Below are 27,197 nucleotides of genomic sequence, written 5' to 3' on the forward strand. Positions count from 1 at the left end.
CCAAGTGAGAAGATCCAACTGAGTAGCATCTGACATGCACATAGATCCATTCTTACACAACTAAGAAGTAATTGATCAACAAATGGAGACAGCGTTTTTCAGAGCAAGGGTCGGAAGAAAGAGAAAACACCTAACGATATCTCGGAATGAAAAGTATCACATAAAATTCATGCTCTAGTCATACAGGCCGTGTGATTCTGCCCACTTTGTGGCACAAGTGAAGCTCGGAACGGAAAGCATCCAAACGTATGAGAAAAAAATTGAGGTCTGTGAACCTGTAAACCCTCGGTCATGTAGTGCGTAATAATCGTTCGCCCATGCATAGTCTGATTAAGATCACATAGGTTTCAAGCGCACTAAGCTGCAGACACTTGGCAACCTGACCGGACATCCAAGATAACATACGATCTCACGCAAACGTGCATAAACCACAGATACAAACCCTGTAAAAATAATGGCTGCAAAGATGTGCACAGAAGAGTCAACAAATTTTCTATTATCCAACTTCATAATTGATCACGCAAAAGAGCACACAAGGTGCCTGCTCTTCTTACAAAACTCGTTCTCATTGCGACGACATCGACTATTGCTCTCTATTTAGATAATGTTCTAAAATACTGATCTCTAAAAAATATTTCTACAAGAGGATGATGAAAACCTGAGCAGTTAGTTTCGGAAAGAAACGGACAAAGAGGTAAAAAGGGGCTCAGGAATGCTATACAGCAGTTACTAATTTTTATACCGACATTTTTTAAGATCGGAAAAGGAATACAATCTCTAGTTAATTACAATACGTGGGCGAGGATATCATACATTGGTATTGATTACTACCGAAGATTGACAGATTCATGCATATATCTTAGAAGCCAATTGGCCAGTCTTCATCATCCTAAACAGTGCGACTCGCCCTCCAGGCGCTGGAGAGTAGCTGCCCCCCGTCCCTGTGGACATGTGCTCTCTGCATTGTGCACCACTGCATCGTAAGACGCTCCGAACAAATCGTAGCCAATCACAATGCAACAAAATATGCTTCAATCCATGAATTACGCCATCTTCTTTCTAAAATTTATGAAGATGATCAGAGAAATATCTTCTACGGAGCAGTGTACGGGACAGTAGAGTCTTACGACACAGGGACGGATGGCTTGATCACTTCGTCCTCCTCATCCGAGCTGCTCACCATATGTCTCAACCTGCTGCCACCTTTCACTGAGCTCCTTGCATTTGAAGTGCGCAGAGGAGAGGGATACGAATTCACGGGCTTCGTGTTCGGTTTCTGTTCTCTCGTGCTCAAAAAGTTCTCAATCAAGGAAGCCGTCGAGATTTCCAAGTCCTCGCCGGATGTAGGTCTGATGGAGATGGAACGCTGGCTTCTGGAATTCGAACGGTGCAGACGACACCGAAACGACCCGGCGTGGGTGGTAGGCGCACATAGGCAAGGCATCTTCACTACTGTACTTAAAGTAAGACGGAAAGGTAGTCGTTCCAGAACTTCACAACCAAAAACCAACGCAATTCTCCAATATTCAAGATCAAACACTACCCACGCTAGCCACGAGAAGATCAAAACCACAGGTGCACGATCGACGCGCAAACGTGTCAAAATCCGTCATCAAATGTTTCAACAAGCTCAACACTCTCGACACAGATTGCTGTCCCCAAAACCAGGCTGCCTCTGCACTGTACACCTCTAAGATGAAGAAGCTCCTTGAAATCCCAGTCGATCTAGTCCGAGAAAATCCACGACAAAACATCCAATTAAAATTAAAATTAAGGAGATAAAAACACGCTCTGCGCAACAAGGTGAGCAGCGCTGCAAACGAGCTGCGAAAATCCTCAACGGGATGCACAACAGCAGTGCAGACGATGGGAGGTGGGAGAGACCGATGTAGAAGTTTTTGTAGAACTCAGGCCTTGTGCTGTAGCGGCGAGAGCTTGGAGAAATCCTCGGGACGAGTTGCAAAGCCCATGCCCATGCCCATATGGCCCCACCCGGCCCGGCCCGTTCCGCCCGGAGGCCACCTCCCTGCCTCCTGGCGACGACTTTCTATCTGTTATGTGGACAAGAGTGTCCAAAGCAAACACTTCATCATGAGCTACTGTGGCCTCTTCTACTGCTCCTCCAACACTTGTTCCTCATCTCCCAGTTTGCCAGATTTCTTGTACTATTTTGTTTCCCTCTAGGTTGGGGAATTTGTACTCTTTTCGTGTTCACGTCCCCAGAATAAAAGGGAAGGGCAGGAAATATATTCCCTTTGCTTAGCTTCCCCGTTGTTTCACTCTACAGACACACTGCCTTGCTTCCCTTCCCCCTCAAGCTTTGCTGGCCTTAGAGCCTGAGTCCTGTTCTGCTACCATTTTAACAGAATTGTAATTGGGTGGAAGTGATTTTTATAAGAACTTGCTGAACCCACCTTCAAAACAACATAATCATAATGATAATAAGAATAATGAATCTGCTGTTGTTTGATACAGTGAGTGGAAGTACAATCTGGAATTGGATGACAAATTTTCCCATCTTCAGTTTGAATAATATCATTGGTAGCTTTAACCCATCTGAGGATAATCAAAATTTTCCACAAATTTATTCAATTAAGAAATTAATATGTGTAATTTATTTTTACCCTTTCGAAAAAAAAATGCAAATCTCTCAAGCATGCAGATACAGACTTTGTGTATTGATTGATTGATTAATTAATTTATTTATTTATTCATTTATGGTTTGGGACATGGCATGAGTAAGAGTGAATAATACTATCAATATCAATGTATTTGGTGTGTCTGCAATCATCAACATTGTAAAGTAATTGAACGTTGACTTGGTATTCCAAATTTGTGATTATTGATTTTGATTGATTATGATGACTACCATCTCTTCTTTGACACTTCTATGTTGCAGTGGCATGTCATGTCGTGTCCACAGCTGATCCCAATGTCCCTCCACAAGGATATATGCTATCCTTTGCCTGTCAAAATTTTGCTCTCCAGCAATACATTCACCTCTTTAATCTCAATTTGACAATTGTTATTTTGAAAGCATTGTGTTTGCATTTGTGTGATTTGTACTTCAGCCAAGTCTTAACAAATACTGTGCAACTCCTGAAGCTAATGAATTTGTGAAGCAAACAAATTTTGATTGTTCTATCACCCTCACCTTCTTATTATTTCATGTAATAAACATGCCTACATTGTAACATTTATTAATTTCTTCCCATTCCATTTTTAAATCACTACTATTTATTATTATTATTATTATTACCATACATAGAGTAGAATGTGAATCATAAATGAATTATGTTGCTAATTGCATTGTATTCCTCTTCATATTTGCAAGGTTAATGAGTCTCAAGCATTTGTAGCCAGGTCTACATATAAAGACAGTACCACTCAAAGTTGGTCTTCAACCCCAAAAATTGAAACACATGAATAATACAGACAACAACAACAAACAACCTTGACACATGGCAACTGCCCCGTCAGCTTATCATGTACCCTTGCCAACTCAGCCATGCTGTGCCATGTCATGCCCCCCCCCCAGTCAATACCCACCATCTGGAAAATTCAAGCCATGGCCTATGCCAGAAGGGATTTTCATCGATCCCCTCCATCCATACTTTTATCTATCCATACACCATGCAAGCCTGCAGGGACAGCCTGACTGACTTGTCTGTGGACATACATGGCCACAAGGCAAGGGCTACCATCCCCATCAAGCCACATGCACCTTATCAGAAAATACCCTGTAGGGGTGGGGGGAGGGGAGGGGTGATTGGTGGGCATTCCTTTAGGAAAACTCTTCCTTCCACTCACACAAACAAATATCCCATGGGCTTGCTTGCATTGCTTGTGGAGGAGCCACAAAGGGGAGATGAGAGTCAAAAGGGAACAATCAACAGCCAGGCATTCATCCCTGGGGAGCAGTAACCCACAAGCCAACTCCTCATTTGAGCAGGGGCACTTGATTGGGAACCAAAGCAAAACACACATAAAGACGGAAAAGGAAACAACAAAAGGAAAAGGGAGGGAGGAAAGTTATGGCTCGCCTGATACTGCCCCTTTAGAAGGAAGGCAATTGGGTGGGGAGGGAGAGATATCAATAGGGGCCACAGGGCCGAATCAAGTCCGGGCATAAGACTGGCTCCACAGAGGCCTGGGAACTTCATATCTGGATCCGGGGGAATCCAAATCTAGTCCAAGGGTTTCTGTTCCCTAACCTTTTTGGGGCGAACCTCATGGGAACGGTTCTTTTTGACAGTGATTGGCACCAGGGGGACGGGCATTGGGAGCTTTTGATGGGCGATGTTCCACTGCCGAAAGTGGGCAGATAATTCTATTCTGTGGAGGAATCTGTTGGGTTACTGCAGACAAGGTGGGGACTTGTTCAACAAGAATGAAAGGGGTATTTGGGTTTTACATTTTCTTTATGAATACATGTTAGTAATGGATTTTGAATTATAATATTTTGTATAATTTACAGCCTGGATGGAGAAAGCAGAAGAGAGTACCATTGATTAGGTGTTGTTTTGCCCGTTCCCAGTCATTTTTTAATAAAAATATTTTTACTATTATTCTAACAACTTCCATCAAGTCCTCGGTGTAATCATAGTGTAAGTGATTTTCCTAAAACAGGCAAATTCTACCCGGTTATTAAATTGTTCTGATTATCTCAGTTACGCATTGGATATTATCCAATTCTATTGTTTTCAATGATAATCCAAGCATTTCATATGGGCTCGAGTTACTACCATAGGAATTGCCACCAAATTTCCGATAACCTCATGTAAGTGCCATTTATCCCTAATTAAACTATGCAATACATTAAATACAAAAATTCAATATAAATATTTAATACAAAATTAATGCTTGTAAATTATATTTTATAAAGTTTGCAATCAGTTTCTAGAGATTAATGAGAGTTGTAAATTGCAACTATTTGTATATACAAATGGAGAGAAAGAGAGTATTACTAATACCACCACAAATTTTCTTATTGCTAGCCAAATCTATTTCCCACTCAATATATTTCTTTAGTTTTTTATTCTAATAAAAAAATTGTCTTAATATTTTGATTATATCCATTCAAATTATTTAGGATCCAAATACTAAATAGATAAAAATAAATAAATTACTAATTAACTTATACATATTTTATTTAGAAATAAAAAAGATGTGAATGGCATGTAGTAAATGGCAAGTTGTGGCAATAGCAAATAGTATATAAAGGCTATTGCCATTGCAACTACAATTTTATCTATTGTTTCTACAACTCCATGAAAATTAAAGTCAAATTTGATACTTTAAAAATATCATACATCAAAAAATATCATATATATTAGTAATATCATATTATGTATATATATATATATATATATATATAACATGAAAAATATTATATATATATATAATATTTTTCGTATTATATTTATTATTTAATTAATTATTTTTTCTTGTTGAATTTATATGGTAACTTAATTATAAAAAATTTATAATATTATTAAATTTTTGTTATAAGTAGAATCAATTTTTTCTAGTTAGCTTAAAGATAGAAAAGATTTAGAAATGGTCAATAGTTTTGTTACAAAATTTTAGCTAAAATTTAGATTCAAACACCAACCTACCTTCATGTATAAAGTTTATTAAATATGTTAAAGAGAAAGAAAATATTCTTTGGTTAATACTGCTAAAATATTACAAGTAAAGGAACAAGTAATTTACATATAATTTAAAATAGATATCTGGCTTATAATTTCAATTATTTAAGAATAAGATTTACTTTAAATACAAATTAACAATAAAAAATTCTAACAATCTAATTGTTTGTTTTTTCTATAAAAATGCCGTTTATTTAAAAATAAATCTTTCATAGTTTTTTATGTGCATTCAAAGATTATACAAGACATAAAGTCATGAAAATAGATTTTCTTTTTCATAGAATATATACATTACAAACTGGTAATAAAACCAATTAGACTAAAATGGATAGTATTTCATGTTTTGTGTAATATCTTGTAAATGCTTGTTACTTTATATCTATATTTAGAATGTGTTTTTTTAAATACAAATATATTAAATAATTTTATTAATTATTTTTAATTAAGAAAATTACTTAAAATTGTAAACTTGTTGATGTTCATTATGTATAAATATAAAAGCTAAATACTGACTTTTAAAATTTACTTTAATGCCTTCAAAATTAAAACAGGGGGGAGGGTGTATTCAATTTATTAAAGAGAAATCCAATTTCTTTCTTCCCATTATTTAAAACCACGTACAATGATGTATTTTATGTGTCTGAGCTCCATAATGAAATGAATTAAGCAGTAATCAGTACCACAGTCAAGGGACGGAGCACGTCGACGAGCATTGCCCAGGACCGACGATATGACGACGGGGATTCAACGGAGCGTCGACGGAGGCGAGGCCTGGAACAGCATTTTGCTTTTTTCTGGTTGTGTGCTCGGTTTCGGTTTCAGTTCGTAGTCTGTATTCTTTTCAAGCTTGTATGAAGCATAACGGTTTCTAGCGGGGTCGATTCGTCGTGATAGGCTTGAAGACAACAAAGATCGCTCACATTGATCTAGTGTTTCAGCCTCCACCGATTTGTAGAGGTGGATTGGAGCAGCCGAAGTTTTGGAGTTGTGTGGAGGTATGGAAGGCAGAGGACCAGATGGAGGGGACGATATTGATCCTGCAATGCGTTGGCTGTCGGAAATGTCTTTGCAGCCGTGAGTTTGCTCTGTTCTTCTAGTGACTTCCAAAATCTCCTCTGATTTTTATTCCATTTGTGCTGGAAGGGTTGATTTCTTTACAAGATTGATGGAATTATGAGCAAGTTGAGATACAGTCCAGGTTTTAGGGTTGTCGCTGAGTTGACATCTTGATAGCAGCACTGCTGTATGAGCTGAATTTAGTTGGATGGTAGGATTGGTCTGAACTGAGACATGTTTCGTGTGCGAGTGATTCGTCCATTGCGCTGTGGAGTGACATGGAGGTCATATTTTGCACATGCAATAATGTTAATCCCTGGGTATCTATTGGCGATGTAAAGCAGTCGAGCTTGAGATCTAAAGGACAGGAATTTTTTTACTTTTTCTTGTGGAATTCTAGTTTGAATTAGCTGGGCTAATCCAGCAAATTTGTTAATAGCTAAAGACGTAGTGATGAATTCAGCTTTAGCCTCATGATTAGGAGATTCGTCCAACATCATGTTATCGTGGGTTTAGTGTGTTGGATATGTACCGAATCCAATGGATAAGAGTGCGATCTCTGTTTTTCCTGATCGGAGAAGGCTTAGAATCACGACATTCTTTGACTTAGCACTGTCTGGTACATTTCGTGACGAGCTGATGGTTCATGTAGGACTTGTTTTCTTTCTGACCGCCGAGATTTGTGTTTTCTTGGGGATCTTGTCCAAGTTTCACGAACTGAACTCGACCCTGCTGATAATTTCGTACACAATGAACTGCTGACTTCACGGATAGTGTGTACTCATTAGCATCTAGACATGTTAAACTGGTGGTGTGAGTACATTTTCGGTCATTGAGCATTTTACTGAAATAATTGGGAGACTTTATGAAATTTCAAGTTTCATCACTTGGTGTGTGTGGCCAGGCGAGTCACACCGGCACCTCGATTTTCGTGTTAGGGTTACCTGTGTGCGATCTCCTATGGTGTTGGATTCTTGTTATTGTTTGACAACACTGTATTAGTGAGCCTCTGTTCTTTGATACAAATGGAGAGTAATTGTGTTTGTCTATCCGTTGTACCTTAAGTTGGTCCTACTTCGAATTGTGATGTACATTGTCTCGTTAAGGTAAAAATAGTTGTCATCTTAGGGCAACTTTCACGTTTGACGATGACTTTCGTTGTGGATTTTCGCCCGTGGACATCGTGAACATGTATAGAATTGTTTCAAGAGACTGTTCATGGTGTTGGCCGCTTGTATGTAATCTTATTTGTTTCTATGCAGTGTTAATTTTAGTGAATTTTAGCGCCATAAGCATGCTTGCGAGGACTAGTGACAAAAGAACATACAAATATTTTCGTTCTACGAGTATGTATGTTTGCAGTACGGGGATCGGGTCTTCAAAATGTGCAGCATGAGTCATTACTTTCAGTGCTTTGCGTTGAGTTGGTATGATGAGCTAGTGTCTAGTGAATCATACGAACCGAATAGTGAACCCTTACTCATTTGAGCAGGCGATGAAGTTGGTTTAACATTCACAGGGATAGAATCTATGGCGGTTTGCATGTTAGATAGATGTTTTTTTTTTTTTTTTTTTTTTTTTTTTTTATTGATTTCAGGAGTTCTACTTGGGTGTTCATTTTAGGGACTGGTTGGAAGAATGTGGCTTTGGCGAGCAGACACCGGGTTTGTGCTATATAATGGAGGATGAAGAAGGCGATGTCTTGGGAGCTGCAACGAGGCCTGGATTGTCCCTCTTTGGTTCCGAAGCTGTGGAAAATGTAAGTCACGTATTAGGTTACTTCAGCATCTTTGAGTTCTTTAATTTTTTTCAATTTCGTAAACGGTGCTACATGCCTGTAATACTTTCACCACATACTGATTGTCTGTTATTTGCAGCCTTCAAGTGGTTCCAAAAATGGCGCTGGAATGAAAAGTACATGGTCAGTTTCTCGTAACTTGTATTTAATTTTAAATTTGGGTTTTGAGGTGTATGACCCGTATTTTGGTTGGTTTTCTTTTTCTTAGCTTGGCGTTGCACTAAGGTCACCCAAGCGAAGGCAAAGTCATCTTCTCATAATTCTCGAACATAGGGAAGTCTGAATTCAATTATGGCCGTTGACACCTTACCAGACGTTGCTCACCCTTTTGGTGGTACTGGATGAACAGCGCGGATGTTGTCTTTTTTGTCGGTGGATCTGTATGGACGTTGGACTGGTGTCCTCGTAGACCCGGATGGTCGTCTCAGGTCATTCAGAATGAGGTGCTGATTTTTGAGGCGTACTGTATTCAGCACCTACATCTTGTTTCTTCGCCTCGTTCTGATGCGATATTTGTCATCACATTTAACTTTTATGTCCAGTTGTCAGGAACGTCGTAAGCTGAAAATACGTGTGGTCCATTCTCAGTTTCTTGTGGTAGGAGCACACCCAAGACAATCGCCACATCATAGGCTCGGCGAATCATTGCATGGGAAAGGTTTGTTGCAAATATGGGCAATTGATCTCAGGCCAGGGAAGTCGACTTTGGTCGACGAGAACAATGGGGGTGATGCCATGTCAAATACTCCTTTGGATGAGGGTTCAAGAGGTGGAAGGCTTAAAGGTCGAGGGGGAAAGTGGGGCAGAGGCAAAGAAAGGAGAGCTACATATGATGGCTTCTCAGATGAAGAGCCAAATATAAGTGCTTCTCCAGTGGATACTTACACGACCTTGACTGGTTTCAATTTGACTAAGGGTGGGAGAGAGAAAGCACGAGGGAAGGGAAGAGGGAAAGGGAGAGGTCGTGGAAAGACCACCTTAAAGTCCTCTGAACTCGAGGCTGAAACTTCTGATGCGGAAGACGTTGGTCCTGCTGATAACATTAAACCAGGGTCTCCACCTGAAACATTGCTTGTCTATGTAAAGGGCAGAGCAAAATCTAAGCGGGATGCAGCCTCTCGTTCATCTCATAAGAATTCTCTCTCAAAGTCTCCTGAAGTGCTGCCAAAGATGATCTTAGGTATTGTACATGAAGGTGAAGTTACATGGGATGCAAAATGGCGACCTGTGGCAGAGGTGGATAGCACTTGCGAGTCTACGGAAGATTTGGATGGTCGAGCGAGCATAAGACTCGGTTTTCTGGCTGCTATTTTGGGAGATGGATCAGTTCAAGTGTGAGTACTTCATTCATTTCCTCAGCGTCATAAACATTTCTGCAAATGTAACGCTTAAACTGCACCAATGTGTATTTTCTGTCTCTCATCATTGTGACAAGACTTAGTAATTTCAGATGTATTAAACACGCTTAAGTTGTTTTCCCCTTCTTTGTGATCCTTTTCTAACGAATATGGTAAGTTCCCTCTTATAGGTGTCATTAAAGACGCATGGCTTCTCAGATATATAGTTAAGAACGGAAGAAATCAAAATGATGGTATTTACTTCTCTATTTTATGATTGTACTTTTTGGTTTTAGCTGTGTGGTGAGTGAAGTTGTATTTGGTCGGTTTTTTTGACGTCAATCACATGAGAGTATTGAGATCAAATCTGGTTTTTGCAAATAGATTTGATGTTCCATTACCAAGTATCTGGGAGTTATCTGGAATTTACCAGTTGGAGAAAAAGGAAGATGAACCCCCGATCATAAAAATAAATCCAATCTTCCACAGCTCAGAACTTCAAAGCAACGGACATAAGAGGTGCGATGCTCGTTGCTTATTATCTCCCTAACTGTTGGCAGATGGATGCCAACAAAAAAATTGTGACTAGTACTTACATTTTCTTTAATCCCCTTTGTATCGTATTTTATTGCTAGTATTTTATTTCTTTAACTAGGTTTTTCGTTTTCATTTTCTTCTCAAAGTTAGCATGGTCTGGCTGCATAGATGATAAATTTTCCTAGAGTTGTTTATCCACATGATGTGACAAGCAATCGACGACATGTGATTGGGTTGTCGTATTTTAGAAGTTGTATGATAAGATCTTGACAATCGCAATGTCTTTTTAGCAGCATCCCACTTGCTGTGGAATGGTCTACGTGGGCCCCACATGATATGCTGCTTGTCGGCTGCCACGATGGAACTGTGAGTTGCATTTATTCATGATTTTTACTTACTCTGCCCTTACTTATGATAACCATTCTGATTTAGTGGTGACGCATTCCATGCGGATTGTGTTGTGCTATTCAGCTGGTAATTTTATACCTTGTTGCAGGTGGCTGTCTTCAGAGTTTTCCCATATCCTACACCTCTTGAAGGTAAAGTCTTGAAGTAAACAAGTAGCTGTGCTTTTCGAGTGTATTCAGCTCCTGAAATTCGTCCTTTTAAATATGTTTTTCTTTATCTCTCAACGGGAATACTATACATCACATCGTGATTGTGCTATCAACCAGTATTCTCTTGAAAAATTGAGTAGGATAACTATACCTAACGAAACTGTGCTATACGCTGCAGAGAGTAGGCCGCTCCTTTTCTTCACAGCTGATTCTATGACATTACGAACAATTGCTTGGGCACCTGGAGGCTGGTATTTTCTGCATTCTCATGTCAAAGAATAATGGCTGACCTTCTCCGTGTTTGAGTTTGGGAGAGTTCATTATACAACAGCATTGGGTGCATTTGTGTGATATGCTACCTTTTGCTTAGGAGAGGTAAGACTTATTGACAATGCAATTTCTGGAGTCTATGGCAGTGGTTCCGCTGGACAGCATTTGATAGCCACAGCTGGACACAGTGGCTGGATACGATTCTGGGATCTGAGGTCAGTAATTGACCTGTAACTTGAATGCCCCTTTGATTAAACTCTCATATTAAGTCTCCTTTTCAAATTCAACACGCTGACTTATTCCTCTAGGTTTAGCACGTGAGTTGCCCATGATGATGTTCAACATGTTCAACATATTGTTCATCACTGGTGCTGAAATTTTCTGTCTATACAATACATGAAGGGCGTTTAAGGTCTGATGGCCTGTAACCAGTACAACTTTCTGCATTGGAGTATGCATACATAGAAAAGTTTTAATACTCTTACAGACTGCTCTTACGCTGTTTCTGTGGGTACTTGAGCTTCAGTTACTGATCGCAAAACCTGCAACTTATGGTTTTCCTCTCTACCCTTCAAGTATGATGGTCATGGAGTTCATTTAGACAAGTCTAATAATATTGTCCTACTGGAAATGTGGAATCTAACATGAATTGGTGTCTGAAACTACAGAGACCCCTACCAACCTGTTTATGAGTTGCAAATATCGCGAGGTGTTGTCACGGGCATTGACTGGGTGTCGGACCCGAGGTGAATGTTTAAATGCTACAAAGTACTCCTGTTGCCTGTTGTGTTACACTTGTTTTGGATTAATATTCTGTTGTAATTAAGCTTCGGTTGACTTGGGTTTTGCTTTACTAGGTGTATGCTGATAACAATGGACGACGGTTCTGTGCGAGTCTTGTCTTTGGATAAAGCTGCCACAGACACTGCAGTTACAGGAAAACATTACACGGGCACGCCGACCCAGGGTCTTGCGAGTTACTATGCATCCTATTATGCAATGTGGGGTGTACATGTTTCTCGAGCGTCAGGCAAGTACTTTTACCTCGCCGTAAAGACCACGTGAATAGTGAAGGTTCTGTACTCGCCTCTCTTTGCGATCGAAATACTACAAGTTAACTGTCTTGTCCTTCTTTTACAGGTTTGGTGGCCTATTGTGGCACTGATGGCAACGTCCTTCAATTTCAGGTTCTTGAACTCCTTCCAGTGCCCCTCATTAAACAATGAAACCTCCCAAGTGTGACATTCTAAAGAGTAAAATCATTGTTCTGTATAGCCCATAAATCAAATATTTCTTACATGAGAATGCATTTGCAGCTTCGTTTTGTTGTTCTTTAACGTTGTAACTTATTCTAGTAGGTACTTTTTTTATTTGGTTATTGTATCTCTGGGACTTGTAGGTTACCTCATCCTACGCGTGCGGTTGTATTAACAGCTGACAGAGAAGGCACTTATCAAGGAGGGCTCCCGCTACAGGCAACCGCATTATCTCTGTGGAGCGTTTGCTGCAGATGCAGAGACGGGACCTGTGTATATAATCTCCCAGAACCCTTTATTCACACGTAGCTCGCAAAAAGCAGCTTTAGTCCAGCTTACTCCCCAGTTTAGGCGTGATTTTTTAACGCGACGGAACGCCGTGCTGAAGTCGCATGTAGCAGGTTCAGGGTTTATTCCTAGTGGCAATCCGCTTGACATGGAAAAACCGGGCAACAAGAAGAAGAAACCCGAGGACAAGCCCAGTGGCTCCAAACCCAAAAAGATAAAGAAATCCCTGGCTATTTTAGAGGAGACGAGCGCTCTTGGTGAGGATCCTCAAGAGGAGAGCGAGCCTTCGGCAGAATTTCAGAACCCCACGGGTGGTGTTCAAAACCTGCCTCTACGTGTTGTAGCTGTGCAGCGCTTGCGTTGGAATTGTAATAGAGGAAAGGAAAATTGGTTAGCTTTTGGAGGTGCTGCTGGTATCATTCGCTGCCAGCACGTTCTGCCGAAAGATTGACGTGTTTTCACGGTTATTTAACTTGCTTCTGGCCACGCTCTTCACCAAGGTTACTCCCTTTTGCTGTACTAATTGTGGGGTGTAACAGAAACTCTCAAGATCTTAGTGAGGAAAGGTAATCTTACAAGCGTTTCAGTGAAGATGTTTCTAACTACAAGTATCACTGGTTGAGAATTTCTTCACTAATGATCTGATGTGATGTTTCCTTAGCGGACCCAGATTTCACAAGCTCTGCTCGAATAATTTTAAGCGAGTGCTGCACAATATCACTCGTACAACAATTCGTTAATTTAATGAACCGACCACCAAACAATTATCCCTGTTCACACATGTAAGTTCAAAACTACTCCCTTCAGGTACATAGATTTACCTTACTCTAGTAGATTTTGTATGAAGACGTGTCACATATTAAGACAAGCTGGCATAAATTTAATTATAATGTACAATATATATGCTTTATTTTTAAAACTCTACAATATATTATATTTAGCCAAGAAATATTAGATTGAGGAATATTTAATGTGGGAAAATGCATAGAGGACAAAACCATTAATTTAAAAATACCAGTGAAACACTTTTAACATATTCAAGTTTGAATCAATTTATTGAAGTTTTTTTTTTTTTTTTTTTTTTTTTTTTTAAATAAAAATAAAAAACATTACAGATTTTAGTGAATATAAAAGGTTGTAAAGATTGACTATTTTGTTTTGTAATTGATGCCATCTATAATTACTATTATTATATACAAGACAAAATACATGCATTAAATTTGTATGTAATCATGGTAAGATCTCTTTGAATAAGAAGTGTCAATAATTCAATTAAAAATATAAAAAATACATCTTTGCATTATAATATTTTGGCTATTATGATAAAAACGCCTTATGATCAATCATTAACACATTAATGTTTATTTAACTATTGACAAGACTTTTTAACTCTTTTATTATATAGGTTTTAAATATTGTAATTATATACAAATTAAAATATGTTATTTAATCAAATTAATAGTTTTAAACTAGATCTTTCCTACAGAGTGATCTTGACTAAGAAAAGTTCTATGTTTTGAAATCTTCTTCAACCTATATTTAGATGTACTTATAAAGTACCAACACAAATTTAATTTTTAAGAGATGATAGGAAATTGCTATTTGTTGATATTTTTAGTTTAAATAATTCATTTAAAAAAAAATAGATGATGAAAAGTAAAAAAAATATCAAACAAATTATAGTATACTGAAAATTTTATAAAACTATAAAATTATACATTTTTCTTATAATACTTATTGTCAAGAGAAGAAATTATGGAATTATAAATTGTCTTCAATTTTTATAATTATGTATAAAAATTGAAAGGATTTATAAATCTTATAATTGTATAGTAATAAATTATGTTAAGACATAAATATAATATTTTTTTGATAAAAAGACATGTTAAATACAAAAACAATGGATTTGTAATTGAGTACTTGCTTTTGGATGCCTTTGTAATAGAGCAAAATTGGTGGTAATATTTTCAATATCATATACATATATAATAATATAATAATAAGAATTAAATTTAAATATTCTAACAAACAATTATAACTAAAAGTAGTATGATAAATAATGAATATCAAGGAAGAATAAACCAAGGAGATAAATCAAAAGAGATAATTTTGATCTTTGATTGGATACATCTTTCATTGTTTTCATCAAAAGTGAATCAAAAGTAAAGCAAAAGTTGAATTATGTAGGAATTTAGAAGGTCTTAACAAAATCACGTTTACAAATTCATAAGGCCTTAATAACACATATAATTCACTTCTACTTCAAAAAATGATATCATATAAGCTTTTGATTTAATCATCTTTGTTTTCATCAAAACTTTTGATAAAAACAATGAAACAAAAGTTTTTATTGAAAACATGATTGAGTGATGCAACACCCATAAATATTATTATCAGGTCTATTGATATATTTTACATATAGAGTCCTTTGACTAAGAGGTAGATTACGGAAATCGTTGAAATGTTTTTGTTCTTTGGATTTTATATTTGGTCTCTAATTAGAGACCAATTGAGAAAAGATTGCATATAAATATGGAGCTTTATCAAAATATTTTGCAGCTATGTTGCACATTGAAAACTTGGAAAAAAAAAGATGAGGCTATTACTAGAAATAATAACATCCTCCATCTTTGTTTTCAACCAAATTCAAAGATTTGTTGGCATATTTTCTATTGTTGATTTAGAACCATTCTTCAATGATCCTTTGTAAAATTGTCTTGAATCAGATTTGAAGATTTGAAATAGTTGTTAGAACCAATTTTAAAGTTGCTTCTTTAGATTAGTTTGTTTGGCCAAAAATTGTATAATACCTTGTGTTGATTTTGCTTTATTTCATTTGTTTTGATTATTGTGTGTACTTACATTAAACTTTATTGACATTCACAGAATTAATGTGTTACACTCAACTGACTTCCTTCTATATTGCAATTATTAGCAAGCCCAAGTATATAGATGTTGATAGTCAATGAGTTGCTGAAGCCACAAGCAGTCATCAAGCAATGTATAGAACAACTTGAAAGATGTGAAATGAGCCATGTCTTGCTGTGCTCCAACTTGAAGGATGTTTTGTTTGAGCATGTAGTCTCAATTCTAAACAATATATTTTCTATGACAACGACACAAATTCAATTAGTGATTGAATAAGATTGCATGATGTAATAATATTGTATTACATCAATACGTATTTATTGTAGTTGTGCCAGAAATCTTTTGTTCCATTCTTCTTCTGATTATTAAAAACTAAAAGTTAAATTTCAAGATAATACATTTTTCAGCATAGTAAGATTTTAATCCACAACTTTGTTTTAAAATAAGATAATTTTTTTCATTAATAAATATATGCATGCATAAAAATCTAATTCATCAATACCAAAATTTCGAACTCAAGAGCTTCGAAGGACAACACAAGAGCTTCAAAGACCTTGTCTAAACAATGTCAAGAAAATCAACAGATGCATACACATTGGTTGCTTTTTCTTCAGTACTCTCAAGAACTGTAATGATCCACCATTCACACTTGGAAGTCATCAACTTTCACGGACCAAATTGTCAGCTCCTAACATCCAAACAGTTGGTTGGAGTGATGTGCATCGCCAATTGCAACATGTCAAGCAATTGTTGACTTTGCAATGCTTGAAGGATCTGAATGGGGCAAGTAAGAAACATCATCTCGCAGCATGTCTCTGCTTCGATGCTCTGATTTCGACATGAATTTGTTGCCTGATTTGTCTGGTTTTTATCTCAAATTTTGCAGGAATTTCAGACGGAATGTTGTGCATGCTTCCTGGTGAGAGAGTGACGTTGAGCATCGAACTTGCTTAGCCACAGCTGCTAGTATAATACACTCTGATTGATCGCCTTCATAATCTTATCTTTTGCAGGAATTGCAGTGAAGTCGTTGTAGTGGTTTTTGTTAACCAGGTCTATTTTTTGACCCAGGAAGTGTTGGAATTCATGGAGAGTAAAGACGCGGAATCCAAGAATCTAATAAGAAATGCGCTTTCGGATGTGAAAAAATTTGCTTCCGCAGTAAGCTGACGTCTAGATTGGTTCCGCGCGGAATGAGAGAGGTGATCATACATCGAAGCTTTGAGCCAAAGAATTCCATTCTCGAACTGCAACAAGATGGAAACTGGTGTGTAGATGCTCACGCGGTCACTGACGAACCCATCTCGATCAGGACTTTTCCAACGTAGGAAGCTGCTTTTGCCCTTTGGTGATGTCAATGGCACTACCTGCTTCAAAATGAAAGCCTCACATATCATCTACATAGACTTCTGACTAAGCTTACTAAAGAGTTTCAGTCTTAACCTCTCGATCTGGTGTGTCTAATCGATTACGACGCTTACATCGAGAGTACTCCACTTCAGTGGTTTGTAGTGAAGAAGATGGCATCCTTACGTGTCCTTGCAGATGTTCAATGAGGACCTAAGTCGCAAAATTTCATGCATGTTTAATGTTATTGAAAACAGGAAACCATGTTCAACCCTACACATGGCAGCTCGGTTCGCATGTGGGGTGATGGTGCGTTGTGCTGCTAGTGATGACGCTGACTTGCAAATGGGACACGTTACTCATTTTGCGTAATGTTGCCGAGTTTGCCAAACCCTAATCAATTTGGCCCATCTGCAGAATTTACGATTTTGGACTCAGTACAGGACCTGGCGTCTTTCGTCCAATCTGTACGAGAACCTGCGAGCTTGATCCACCGCTATGACTAACAGTGGAGGCGAGTGGATAGCCAGTTTGAGTCGCCTCTTTTCGAAGCCAATCCATGTCAATTGTTGTTTTAGGGTTACGTTTCCTCGTTGACATAAGACAGTTCTGCGACATTTGATAGTAACTTGGTGATTTCAATCACAAATAGATGCTTTCTACGGATTGAATGGAGGTACAAAATGATAGACACATTTCAATGCTATCAATTGATTAATTGTTACCTATCTTACAGTCCTTTAGGGTTATGTAACAGGTGACAACTGTGTCGAGTTTCAGGGTTTTTAGGTTTAGGGTTTCCACCGGCAGTAAATCGAGTCAGAACCAGCATCGCCTATTGTCGTCTTCAAAGCGCCTGCTCTGCTCTCATAGTGTGCATATAATGAGCATCTCTCGATTTGACTGCAATGTTCCGTGTTGCTTTAACGTTGGGTCAGGTGTTGTAGTTGTATCTCCTTCGTTCAAATGTCTTTGCTGCATCAATGAGATGTGACCGCCGTCAAGGGTAGTTCAATGTGGTCCTTTCCGGTCACCAAGATTTTCGTCTAATCCCAGCCCTATCTATGTCACCGCGTTCCTTGTCTAGGCTGAGGTATCTTCCGCTTCTGTTGCTGGTTCCGTCTTTGTTTTTGAGGTGGTCATGTGTTCACCTTGAGGGGTGTATACAGTTCAAGGTCATCATTTAAAGCAAATCGTTATGGCTCGATTGTGTCGATGAATTGATTTGCGTCGGAAGATGACGATAGTGACGGGTCTTGTCTGCATTCGACTCTTATGCGTTTGTATTGAGTTTCAGCAGACTTACCCTACATATTTTCTGTGTCCTTACTCCTGCTCTTTACTTAGTTTGCCACACGTCTTTGCTACATACTTACATCCGGTCTGGGTTATCGAAGGTTGTGTCATTGCCTGCGCATGTGTTGACGTTTTGTATGTGAAATAAGCCTGTTTCATCCTTCTCCGCGAACATCGAAAGAGATTTCTGGATTCATTATAGTGTGAAACACTAATCGCAACCCTCAACCCCAAGTAATATATTCTTCGAAACTGGCTCTGAACAAGTACTAACAGTTCATGCGTTGTACTTAATCCGAACTTTCCCCTCGTAAGGTGTGAAATGACAGGCACAGCGGGGATCACAATCCTGCCTTTTTATTCACATTGTAATAATTCTAAACCGGTATTCCAAGTACCTCCCATGTGGATGATGGGAGATAAGAAATGAGGAAAATACTTGCCAGTGGCATCAACTTGCTAATAAATGAGAACGGCGTAAACTAGAAATGACCTCTCGGAACCACCATTTCCTTCTCTGTTGAGCTTCATCAAAGACATGAGAAAACAGTCTCATCGTGCACCCACAAAACTAAAATGGATTCGTCCTTTGATAAACACTTCTATGACATCGTCCACAAGTTAGCTATTGCGCTCAGTCGGAGATAAACTATGGTCATGTCAACTTCCCAATGGATCAAGCCACACCTATATTCGTAGATAGTGTGTATTACTCTTCTCGGATATCGGCGTAGAGAATGATATGCAAAACGCAACCACGGAAATATCAAACAACTGGGTTAAAACGGAACAAAAGAACTGAGTGATGCGACGCAGCGGTTGTTCATTTCCACACTTCGCGAATAGTGTATCAAACACTAATTACGGATACCAGTTTAGATAAATGCTAGGTCTACATTAGGGTTGTTCTTGTGCATGGTTGATTAATCGAGATGGATACAAAAAATTTACATCCTGCTTGAGTCAAATTGTTGTTATAAGAGGTATGACTGTATTTTGACTAAGTAATGGTGACAAGTCATGATGAAAGTAACATTATAAACCAGCAATAAAAAAATTCAGAAATGAAATCTATATTAGATTATAATTTAGTGTTGGATGAAGTGGGGTCTTCAAGAAGGCAAAGAAAAGATCAAGTCATTTCTAATTAACATATTAAAATCACCAAAAGTTTGTGCATGCCTACTACTAAGACATTGTTCAAGTAATGAGTTGAATGATTAGTAATACAGATGCTATGCTTCTAATGTTTTAACTGTCAGTGTAGACTTGCTTGCAATAAGTGAACTCATTTTTATGAAACTGTTTAGATATAAAAATAGATTGGAATCACATCTTATCTAAATATTTTACATACAATCCACTTTAAAGATGCACTTTAAAGTGGATTTTTTATGAATGTTTAAAAGAAATGACAACTATTCAATACTAGCAAATTTAATGATGATTGCGCTAAAAGTGATGAAATAGAATTCTCTCTTTTTTTTGAAAGAATATTGAAAGGATGTATTGAATAAGATAGTTTTGTTAATGACATTAACAAGATGGTTTTATAAACAACATCCTTGTGAATACATCATTTCAATATGGTTTTTACATCCTTTAGTATCTATTATATATTTTTATCAATAAATATCACATTCATGTTTTGATATTTAAGAAGATATAATTCAATAATATAATCAAGTATAACATTTACAATCCTTTCAATCTTTGTACATAATCATAAAAATTGAAGGCAAATGTTAGTTCCATAATTTCTTCTTCTAGCAATAAGTATTACAATAAAAATGTATAATTTTATAGTTTTATAAAATTTTAAATATACTACAATTCTTTTGTTACTTTTTTATCATCTAAAATTTTATAAATGGATTATTTAAGCTAACAACATCAACTTATGGCACTTTGCAATCACTCTTTAAAAATTAAATTTGTATTGGTTCTTTAAATATAGGTTAAAGAAGATTTCAAAACATAGAACTTTTCTAAGTCAAGATCACTTTGTAGAAAGATCTAATTTAAAACTGTTAATTTGAGTAAATGATATATTTTAATTTTTATATGATTATAACATTTAAAACTTACATAACAAAAGAGTTAAAAAGTCTTATCAAAAGTTAAGCAAATGTTAACTTCCAAAAAAGTTGATTTATGTCAATGCTTTATTATAAGGCATTTTTGTCATAATATCCAAAGAATTACAATCCAAACAGAATAACTACTTATCCAATTTAGAATTTCAAAGTAAAGATCATATTTTATTTGAGATAAATAGTTTTTACAATATATTAGTAAATGAATGGATTTTTATTCATATTGCAATTAGAACAATATATTAGATAATTTTAATTCCTATAACTCAATTTAAAACAAATAGTTTCTTTCTATATTTATTTTTCTTATAAATTATACTATAAGTAATAATTGTATCTTCTTCTATTATGTATAATTGATTCTTTAATTGAGGCAAGGTATCACTAATTGTATATATATACTATGCCAAAAAACCTTGAAATTAAGTTTTGTAGGCTTTTATAAGCACTAATATTTTTTTGAAAAGCTCAATGTTCTTATTTATGTGGATTTTATCATAGTTATTTTTTTCTTTTTCTCCAACAATATAGTAGTTGGAGCAATAAAAAATCTAAAAGGATCATTTAGAAGAAAAACATATATATCAAAAAATTTAATTGGCATATTTAAAAATGAGTAATATGCTAAGTTAGAAATATTGTATGATTTTTGCATTGCAATATAAAAGATAATCAGTCTTGTAAAAACTTAGGTAATCAAAGATTGGAGTATTAACTACCTTCATTTAACAAACACATGGTTTCTAATTTATGATTATTAATATTTAAAATTATACATCTAATTATATGTATAATTATGATATTAATATATATATATATATATATATATATATATATTGAACAATACTTTGCCAAATTATTATCTCTTAACTAATATTCCTTACTTAGCCAATAGTATTTGCTGGAATAGAGGTTATTTCTAGGTTGTAAACTAATAATCTTGGTTTTTGCATAACTATATTTTTAAACGCTATAATTTCATAAATTAAATAAGAAATAAAATTCCAATTTTTTACATTTGGATTGTGATTTAGAATATTACAAGCCTTGTTTATGGATTGAGTTGTACAAACAAACATACAAACAAACAAACAAAAAGAATAAAAAAAAATATGAAATAGTTAATTACAATAAATTCAAAGGAGCTACAAAGAAATTGCTGATTTGCACCATGTCAACTAGGTGAATTCCACTTGATCATTGCAATTCAAAATAGTTACATTCTTTAACTTTTTATACAAGACTTAGCACATCACAATTAACATATGTAGGAGAAACAAAAATACTACTTTTTAGAGTAATATTGCACCAAATCATTTGCTATTAGTGCATTAGTGTTTCTAAAGTGAATTGTTGCAACTTAAAAAATTCCTTGCAACTCCTTTACAAAGGAGTGTAGAGTAGTAAAATTTTATACAAAAATTAGTAATAATTATAATTATTAATTATAAAAAAGAAAAAATCTTAAATGATTTACTTCTACCTAATTACAAAACTAATATTATTTCAAATCTTCACATTAAAGTGTCCAACCTAAAACTCTACCTTACCATTTACATCCACCTTATGTAGTTCTAAAATTATTTTGATATAGGTTAGATCCAATTGTACAACTTTTGAAAGTAAAAATTCTCTAAAATGAACATGAAGAATAGAATAATCTTTAATGAATATTCATAAGAGAATATTTACTATCTTCAAAAAAGAAATAAAATATAAGTAATGATTATAAAAAAAGAAAAAAGAAAAAAAACTTACATGATATTGGTCAAAAGATGCTATATTTAACTTCTTGCAGTTGCAAGAAAAGTTCTAAGACAAAAGTTGTACCTTGCAAAGCTCAATTCTTAGAGTTGTACGATGGAAGCTTGAAATATCAAATCAACAACCACAATATACTTTTATAATATTGTAGCTAGCCTAAAGCTCAAAAATGACAATACATGGAAAACTAACCAAATTTTGTTGAAAGCCAAAAAATTTGCAAAATTTCTTTATTGTGATGCAACCAATGAAAGGGCTGGAAGAAAAAGACAATTTTGTGAGAAGAAGTCAACAAAAAATTGTAAAATTACATCATCTCCTATAAATGATAAAATCTTGTATAAAATATAAAACTTCCATCCACCAAGATTATTAAGTAAACAAGGTACTATTGTATGTATGTATGTATGTAGATATCATGTCCTATTCTAATTAAAGATTGTATTGTTATTTATGCATAAATTTGACAATATACTTTATCAAAAAACACAATTTTATATGGCTTTTAGAAAATTATTTTCTACAATATTATAAGTTGTATTCTCTAGTAATATTACATATGTTAAGCTTACATTTTTTGCAGCATTTACAAAATATTTTTTTATTTTATAATTTTATTTATTCTCTTTTTTCACACATAATAAAAAAATATATTTAAATAATTTTATCTATTTAAGAATACTTGATTTTGCAATAATCTACTTAAAACTTCTAAAATATCATGACAATACTTTAAGATCTAAAAGAAGATGAAAGAATAATTGATGAAAATAAAGGTTTTTACTTCTGAAAAATTCATTTCATGAAACCACAATAAAAAAAATTATTTTGAAGAAAATAAATAAATCTACTTATTCAAATAATCATAATATTTAAAATAATATATATGAATTATATATTAATATATATATATATATATATATACATATAGAGAGAGAGAGAGAGAGAGAGAGAGAGAGTAGTAACACTTCTAACATATTTTTGAATAACATAAATCTTTAATTTAAAATAATATAAAATACATGTAATTAGAATTTTATAAAATGTTAAATCAAAATAAGAAAAGAAAAATAAAATCATAAAAGAAAATATTATATTTTAAGTATAATATATATATATATAATATACATATATATCACATTAAATTATTGATACATTTGTTTATGCATAATATAACACTAAGTTATTTTTGCTAAAGCTTTGACAAATTTTATTTACTAAACATTTATTAAATTATTTTATGCTATTTTTTATTAATTTTTTTTTAGTTTTTATTATAAAAGAATATCATCAAAAAACTTGTAGTGAAAAAATTTTGATTTCGGCAAAATTAATTACAACACACAATCTGCGATAATACTAAAAACTATTACATTAATTTAATATTTTAAGTTCTTAAAAATCCTCACATATTGACTTAATATTTTGTGTTATTTAATTGTAAGATAAAATATTAGATATATCAAATCTCTTTTGATTGGCTTATTCAAAATATAAAATCATTAAATAAAGGTGATATTTTTACTTTTAAAGTATATTATGTATCATTGCTTCTTCTTTAAAAATATTTAAATTTCTAAATTTATGTTAATGATCTTATTAAAAAATTTAAGATTTTTAAGCTAACTCATATAAAAAATATTATGTTATGATTCTAATTTGATCTTAAATAGTTGTTAAAGATAGTTGTGATGCTATGTTGTATATTGACACTTTAAAAGATTGTATAGTATTATATTGACCTCTTGACAAGGACAACAACTCGATAAAAAATTAATTCAAACAAGTGAGCCTTCACTCAAAGAAAGGTAACAAAATATAAATAAACAAGTATGTATATTGAAAGAGAAACTGGAATGGCTATTGCCAAAGACTATAAAACATGAAGACTCTTGAAACTAGACTGGAAACAAGAAAGGAGTTGACAAGAGTGAAGAAGGCTTCATTCTTGTATCTATATATACTATCTAACTAGGGGCTACGTGGCGATATTCTATAAGACCTCCAATATGTGTTGACTTTGTAGGAAACATGCCTTGACTTATAAGGCAAGTTTTTCTATGTGTGGGCCACATTGTTAACTTGATCTTCAAGCTAACAACATGTGTAGCACATGGCCACCTTGTTGACGACGTTTCTAATCCAAAAAATCAATTAAAGACACCTATAAAGTCAAAGCAGCCTCTATGAAGCTTCTAGGAAGCTTTCATATCAAATACTATAGAATTAATTTACTTTTATCTACTTTTACTTACTTCTACTTCTTTATATATGTAATAACTAGCTTACATGAGTATGTCCATGTGTCACGGACATAGAAATATAGACTTGAGATCTAACAAGAAGTTCAAGAAGAACTGGCAAGAACTAGATTAATCAGATGAATACAAGAACAACACCAGAGAGGTGAGCTAGAGCTCCAAGAGATGTGTTGTCGAGACTGAAGAACTCTTCAGCCTCGATTCCAATATATACTCATATTTAGGAAGCTTCTCAAGCAACTTCTACCAACTGGGAAGCTTCTAGAAGGTTCCAGAGACTTGCTTCTAGAAGGTTCTAGAAACTTATTTCTAGAAGGTTCTAAGGACTATGTCCCTAACAACTTCTATCAACTAAGAAGCTTTTAGAAGGTTCTAGAGACTTGCTTCTAGAAGGTTCTAGAAACTTGTTTCTAGAAGGTTCTAAGGACTATGTTCATAATACTAGGAAGCTTCTAGAAGGTTCCAGAGACTTGTTTCTAGAAGGTTCTAAGGACTATGTCCCTAACATCACCCCCTCCTTTAGCTTCGAGGTCTCTAAGAAGCAATGTTGTTGTTAATCAGTACCAATGCAAGAAAATAAAGATATGTCGCATAACATCTGCTATGAACTCCAACTGTTGTTCACGAGGCAAGTGGTTCATCAACCCTTGAAGCCAACGGTAGTAGTCCACTCCTTCAACTTCTGACCAAGCATGAACTTCCATGTCCTCATTGTAAAATTGTCCTACAAACACGCCTTCTGACTATCCATCGTAAGTAGGCTCGAACTCAAATACAATCACCAATGATCGGTTACTCGGTATCCTCCATCGTCGTCGTGGTGTAGGCAGTTCTTCATCTCAGGGGTTGCCTTCGTGAGCTAGTCAGTTGCGATAATCTAACTGGCATAGTATCTATCTCTTGGCTATTCATATCAGAAGACCAAACTATGGCTATTGAAAAAAATCTATTTTATCTTCGAAAAAATAACTACATCAACTACGAATTTTGGTGGTGCTTTGCACCTTTCTTATATTCTTAGGTGAGCAAGCTTCAGAAGGAAGCTATCGTCAAACCGGCTTAGGTTTATGAGGATGTTATTGATGAAACTCCTGTACCTTTTGCGGCGCATTGGCAAGATTTTCAGTTGGCTTCCACGTTCGCTCATTAATGTCGTAGCCGCACAAATGAACAAGATACTCTAACTTGTCACACCTTCGCCGTGAATCCAGCACCTTTTCAACCTTGTATTCCTCGTGGTTCTCAATCTCAATACTAGGTGGCGGACATTGCACTCTTTCAAGAAAAGACGACTCTCGATAAGGCTCCAACAAAGAAATATGAAAGACTTGATGTACCTTCATAGAAGCTGGTAATTCTAGACGGTATGCCACTGGATTGATTTCTTTCTAGATGATAAATGGTCCCAATCTTCGATAGTCCAACTTATCACATAGTTGCTTGGTCTTGATATTCCGTCGAAGAAGCCATGCTTTATCTCCAATTTTGAAAGTAGGTGCTTGATTCCGAAATCTATCTGCAGACGCCTTGTAGGATTCTTGAGCGGATTGTAATTGAAGCTTCAACATATTTTGAAGCTCTGATTGTTGTTTTGCAAATCCTTCAGCTGCTGGATTGTTATTTGTTGACGGACTCAATAAATCAAGCTTCGGATGATACCCATAGTTGGAAAAGAATGGTGTGTATTGAGTCGACGCATGGAGGGTGTTGTTATATGCAAACTCGGCTAGCGGCAGATATGTGGTCCAATCGTCTTGCTGATAGTTGATGCTGCATTATAAGTATTGTTCCAAGACTTGATTCATCCATTCCGTTTGGCCGTCAGTTTGAAGATGAAAAGCCGAAGAAAGCTTGATATCTACCTTCAGTATCTCAAAGAGAGATCTCTAAAACTTTGATATGAATTGGGTTCCTCGATTTGATACGATATCATGTGATAGTCCATGATATTGATACACATTATCGAGAAAGAGCCTTGCTGTGACTTCACTAGACGATGTCTTCTTGCAAGGGACAAAGTATGCCATCTTTGTAAGCCGATCTACCACGACAAAGATGTTGTCAAATGAGTTCGATGATGGCAGGTCCGGGATGAAGTCCATGAAAATTGAAGACCATGGTCGACGTGGAATCGGCAATGGCTGTAGGAGTCCATAAGGGCGATGTCGAGGATTCTTGGATCTTGAACAGATGTCGCAGGAGAGGACAAAATCTTTCACATCCTTCCACATTTAAGGCCACAAAAAATCTCGAGAAATAAGCTCCAAGGTCTTGTTGAATCCAAAATGTCCCGCAATTGGAAAATCGTGGCGAGATTGAAGAACTCGGAGTCGTGTTGGTCCTTTTGGAATATATAACCGCTCCTCAAAGTATAAAAGATCTCCCTCCACCTTGAACTTGTCGTCATTGGCACGCTGCTTAATATCAATGGCTACTGAATCTTCAATGGTCACAGCATGTACTTGATTCAAGAAGTCAGCATCAATTGGCACAATAGTAGCGTAAAGTTGAAATTGCTTTAGCTTCAACAATGTCGTACATTGTTGATCAAACGCTACTTCTCCAGCCTTTGGTATAAGATACGATCTCCTCGATAAGGCATGAGATAGTCCTTGCTGCTTTCCAAGTCAATAAGTGATAACAAAATCGAACCTAGATAGCAACATACTCCATCGAGCTTGACCTCGATTTAGAACTCGAGTCGACATGAAATACTCCAAATTCTTGTGATCTGTGTATACGGACACTGGATGTGCAGCTCCCTCAAGAAAGTGACGCCATTTTTGAAAAGAATCCACTATAGCAAGAAGTTTCT

The 27,197-nt window shown here is 35.6% G+C and overlaps 2 protein-coding genes across 3 annotated transcripts; one reads left to right on the top strand and one right to left on the bottom strand.

Annotated features, from left to right (window-relative positions):
* Positions 1–469: 469 nt before the first annotated feature.
* LOC112295230 (uncharacterized) lies at positions 470–1,856 on the bottom strand. The gene is made up of 2 exons (XM_024546552.3): positions 1,128–1,856; positions 470–958 (listed from the first exon to the last, which is right to left on the bottom strand). The coding sequence occupies exons 1-2, from the start codon at positions 1,442–1,444 to the stop codon at positions 847–849; spliced, it is 429 nt and encodes a 142-aa protein (XP_024402320.1). The 5' UTR covers positions 1,445–1,856; the 3' UTR covers positions 470–846.
* Positions 1,857–6,468: 4,612 nt separating this feature from the next.
* Positions 6,469–13,222, top strand: LOC112273275 (uncharacterized). 2 transcript variants are annotated; one of them, XM_090253643.1, is made up of 14 exons: positions 6,469–6,725; positions 8,331–8,466; positions 8,585–8,628; positions 8,855–8,948; positions 9,094–9,839; positions 10,227–10,361; positions 10,673–10,745; positions 10,876–10,918; positions 11,115–11,187; positions 11,353–11,421; positions 11,875–11,952; positions 12,064–12,236; positions 12,347–12,393; positions 12,606–13,222. In XM_090253643.1, the coding sequence occupies exons 1-14, from the start codon at positions 6,649–6,651 to the stop codon at positions 12,642–12,644; spliced, it is 1,827 nt and encodes a 608-aa protein (XP_090109769.1). In that variant the 5' UTR covers positions 6,469–6,648; the 3' UTR covers positions 12,645–13,222. The 2 variants fall into 2 exon arrangements, with proteins under 2 accessions (XP_090109769.1, XP_024357644.1); XM_024501876.3 differs by having other exon boundaries at positions 12,641–13,222.
* The last annotated feature ends 13,975 nt before the right edge of the window (positions 13,223–27,197 follow it).

This window comes from Physcomitrium patens, chromosome 1 (genome assembly GCF_059467195.1).
Source record: "Physcomitrium patens ecotype Gransden chromosome 1, ASM5946719v1, whole genome shotgun sequence".
In the NCBI taxonomy this organism is placed as follows: Eukaryota; Viridiplantae; Streptophyta; class Bryopsida; order Funariales; family Funariaceae; genus Physcomitrium; species Physcomitrium patens.